The 3,893-nt window shown below is 61.2% G+C and overlaps 1 protein-coding gene across 1 annotated transcript; it reads right to left on the reverse strand.

Annotated features, from left to right (window-relative positions):
* Nucleotides 1-9: 9 nt before the first annotated feature.
* SEMA3F (sema domain, immunoglobulin domain (Ig), short basic domain, secreted, (semaphorin) 3F) lies at nt 10-3,822 on the reverse strand (the record flags this gene model as incomplete). Its single annotated transcript, XM_010193722.1, has 9 exons — nt 10-194; nt 1,043-1,110; nt 1,199-1,356; nt 1,602-1,643; nt 1,923-2,011; nt 2,803-3,025; nt 3,138-3,282; nt 3,422-3,491; nt 3,708-3,822. Coding segments are annotated over 9 exons (1,095 nt in total), but the record flags the coding sequence as incomplete, so codon positions are not given.
* Nucleotides 3,823-3,893: the final 71 nt, after the last annotated feature.

The raw sequence follows: 3,893 nt of genomic DNA on the forward strand, positions 1-3,893 counted from the left end.
TGGCTCAGCCGAATGGCACCCAGCACTCCCGGCAGCCCCTGGTGCAGCCCCCTGCCCTACCTCTTTCCGTCGGTCGCTGTTGTCCTTCTGCAGCAGCCACTTGACGCTGGCCTGGGGCGAGCGGGGCTGGCACTCCAGGAAGGCAGTGCTGCCCTCCACGCCGTACTGCACAGCCTCCACCGTGTTCTTGTTAGCTGCAGGGTTGGGCCGCAGAAAGCGAGGTCACACATGCACCTCCGCGACCCTGCCATGCTGTCCTGCTGTGCTGCCTTCCTGCCCAGCTCACCGAGCTTGCCTCCAGCCACAGGACTGCCTGCTCCCCAGCCACCAGCAAGTGTTCTCCTCTTCTTCTAGTGTAGCCACTTCCACAAGGGTGTCCATCCATCCACCCGTGTCCACCCATCCACCCATGTCCATCCATCTATCCATCCATTCATTCATCTATACACTCATCAATTTGTGGTCATCCTTCCCCATGCATCCATCCCTCTATCCACACATCCAAATCTGCTCATTCTCTTCCTCAACATATCCATCTATCCATCCACGTTCCATCCCAAATGTACTCATCTATCCATCCATGTTCACCCTACTCCCCCATCCATTCATGCTCATCCTCATCCCCAAGGTATCCATCCATCCATGTTCATCCTCTACAATGCATCTATTCTTCCATCCACCCACCACCCACCCACACTCACCCTCTTCCCATATATTCACTGGAACAGGTTGCCCAGAGAGGTGGTGGAGCCCCCATCCCTGGAGATATTCAAGGTCAGGCTTGATGGGGCTCTGAGCATCCTGATCTGGTACCAATGTCCCTGCTCAGTGCAGGGGTTGGACTGGATGAGCTTTAAAGGTCCCTTCCGACCCAGTACATTCTGTGATTCTGTATCTCCACCCACACAATCATCAACCCACCATGGTGTCCACCCACCCATGTCCACCTCTGGCCATTGCCCACACCTTCCTGCCCTCCAACCTCAGCAGGCCCCCCCAGGTGACCCCCCCATACTGCAGGGCTGCCCCAGCCCTCGCTCACCATTGGAGTTGTAGCCTCGGCACTGGCGGATGGGGTTGCCGTGCCGGACGTCCTGCCGCCGGCTGCGCCTGTGGGGAGGCAGGAGGTGAGTGGGGGAGCCTGGGGGTCAGGTGTCCCTCCCTGCTGCTCCTCCTGACTCCCCCTGACTCCCCGTACCTCTTGGATGAGGCGGAGTAGCGGGTGCAGGCGCTGCCGTCCCAGGCGCAGTAGGGGTCCCGGGCCAGGCAGCAGTCGGCGCAGGCTTCCCCGTACATATCGCAGCGGTGGAGGGCCAGGTGGGTCACGCCGACGGCTGAGGACACGTACAGCTGTTGCTGTTGGGGGGACAAAGAGGACAGGGTGAGATGCTGTTTTGTCCCCTCCCTGCAAGGACCCTCCACAAAGGGAGCTGCAGCCTCACAGTACTGTGATCAGCCAAGATACCAGGGCCACCCAGGGCCACCAGAGCCAGCTTGCCCTGCAGCCACCCATGTCGCTCTCTGCTGGTGGCTCTGGTGTCGTGGTTACGCTGGACCTGTGGTGGGATCTGCCCAGCCCCCTGCCACACGTTGTGACTCACCCTCTTGGAGGAGATGGTCATTGTCTTGATGGATGCCGGCACCTGGATGGGAGCAGGAGTGAAGGAGATGGAGGGGCAAGCACCTGGCCTGATGCTGCAGCCCCAGGGTGGGCACCCCAGCCCCCACCCATCAGCTGGGGTGAGCAGGGGGAGCTGCAAGGGGGCAGCAGGTAGAAGAACCAACGCTTGGGGTCCCTCCAAAGCTGGCCAAGGGGCTGGCTGGTGCCCCAAGTGGCTGGTTGGCGTCCCCAGGGGTTGGTTGGTGTCCCAGGGGGCTGGCTTGAGGACACAGTGCAGGGTGGAGGACAGGACAACCCTCACCTTGAACACCTCAATCTCCTCCAGCATGAGCTCCTCCGTCTCCATGTCGTCCCGGGGTAGCACGATGACCTTCTGCACGGTGCCCCGATCTGCAAGACACCACAGTGCCCAGGGCTCAGTGCCACCCCTGGGCACCCAGACCCTCCCCCCCTGGGATGCAGGTCCTGGCGGGGGGAAGAAGGACCCCATCAAGCCCATCCCCATCTCTCTCCTGCTGCAGTGGGCGCTTGTGTCTGGGCTGTGGCTACCAGCTCAGGTCACCACCCGTGGCCAGGGACTGACACTATGCAGGGCAGGGTGAAGACAGCAGCCGGGAATGGATCACAGCAGCTCTAGGATGTGCATTAGAGCAGAGGAAGCACCAGGCTGGGCAATGGTACCCCCAAGATAGGCACTGGGGAAGGAGAGGGTGGGATGCTGTTGCCTCTAGGATGAGCCATGGGGCAGGAGAAGCTCAAGGCAGGACGATGGTGGGCTTAGGATGGGCAATAGGAAGCACAAGGCTGGATTGCAGAGGCTGCAGGATGGGCACCAGAATCAGGAATAGATGAGGATGGATGGTGGAGCCTTTGGGGTGAGCACTGGGGCAGGGGTAGGACCAAGCTGGACGGTGGCATCCCTAGGATGGGAGGTATCAGCCCTGTGGACAGGAACTGGGCTAGAAGAAGGAGCAGGCTGGATGGTGGGGTCTGTGGGATGGGCACCAGAGCAGGGGAAGGGCCAAGCTGGAGCCTTGAGGAGGGGCAGGGATCTCAGGGGAGGCCTCAGCCACTCGCCCCATCCAGCATGGCAGGGGCAACGTGTGCTGGCCAGCCCTGGTGGTGCCCTCCGGGGCCGCGCTGGAGCATGCTGTGTTCCCCGCGGTGCGCGGCGTGGGTACCTGTGCCCAGGAAAAGCACCTCATAGCGCCCGTCTGCCGCATCCACCTGGTCGACGGCCACGGTGGTGAAGCGGTAGTTGACGTTGGTGCGGACCACCAGCGGCTGGCGGTGCGTGGGGTAAACGGCGTGGTACATCAGCGGGTGCGCGCGCATGAAGTTGATCACTTCGTCGGGGTAGTCCTTGGTTGACTTCATGGATGGGGTGAAGGTCCCTCCGGGGCACTGCAGCAAAGATGTCACCCACACTTGGTGACCTGGTGACCATGGGTCTGACCATGCTGGCTGCCCAGCAGGCACCAGCTCACTTACCCACACGGGCACGGGTGCTACTTACGGTGCCCGGCCGGGGGTAGGGCATTTTGCCTGTGTAGGGCATCCACTGGTAGTTGGGTCCTTCCTTGTGCGCGAAGGGCCCGTTGAAGACCATGCGGATGTCAGCCATGGAGTAGACACACACAGCAGAGCCCTTGAAGACCGACCTGGGAGGAAAGACCTGCTGCCACCCTTTGGTGTGGCACTGCCTGCCACCACAGCATCACCAGGACCCTCACCCAGCTGAGGACCCCCACCCAGCTGAGGACCCCCTCCTCCACTGCTCCCGAGAGGGTCAGCACTCACCCTGAAGCGGAGAACACAGCGTAGATAATGGGGTTCTTGGAGTCCTGGGTCTGCTGGATGAAGACATCCTCTTGGGACAGAAAGATGGGAGTGTCACCAAGGGGGAGGTGGGCAGGGACCCCTGTTGCACCCAGGGACACTGGGGCAGTGGGGAGAGCTGCTCCCTATGGGAGAGGTAAGAGCTGGGGGGCAGCAAGGTTACTCCCAGGTTACTGTGTCACCTCCCCAGGGTGTCCTCAAGCCCACAGGGGTGCAGAAGGACCCTGTGCTTCCCCCACCCACTCACGGAGCTCATCAAAGTGTGTTTCAATCCCGTCGGGTCCTGGCACGGAGCAGACGAGCCGGGCCTTCAGGAAGGTGCTCCACTTGTTCACCAGGCAGCAGTGGCCCCCGTCATCGTTCTGCAATGGAGGTACGCCCGTGCTGTTCAACATCATTTAACATCATTTAACATCTTTATCAATGATCTGGA

The sequence above is a fragment of the Mesitornis unicolor genome, unplaced genomic scaffold, assembly GCF_000695765.1.
Source record: "Mesitornis unicolor isolate BGI_N332 unplaced genomic scaffold, ASM69576v1 scaffold52401, whole genome shotgun sequence".
NCBI lineage: Eukaryota > Metazoa > Chordata > Aves > Mesitornithiformes > Mesitornithidae > Mesitornis > Mesitornis unicolor.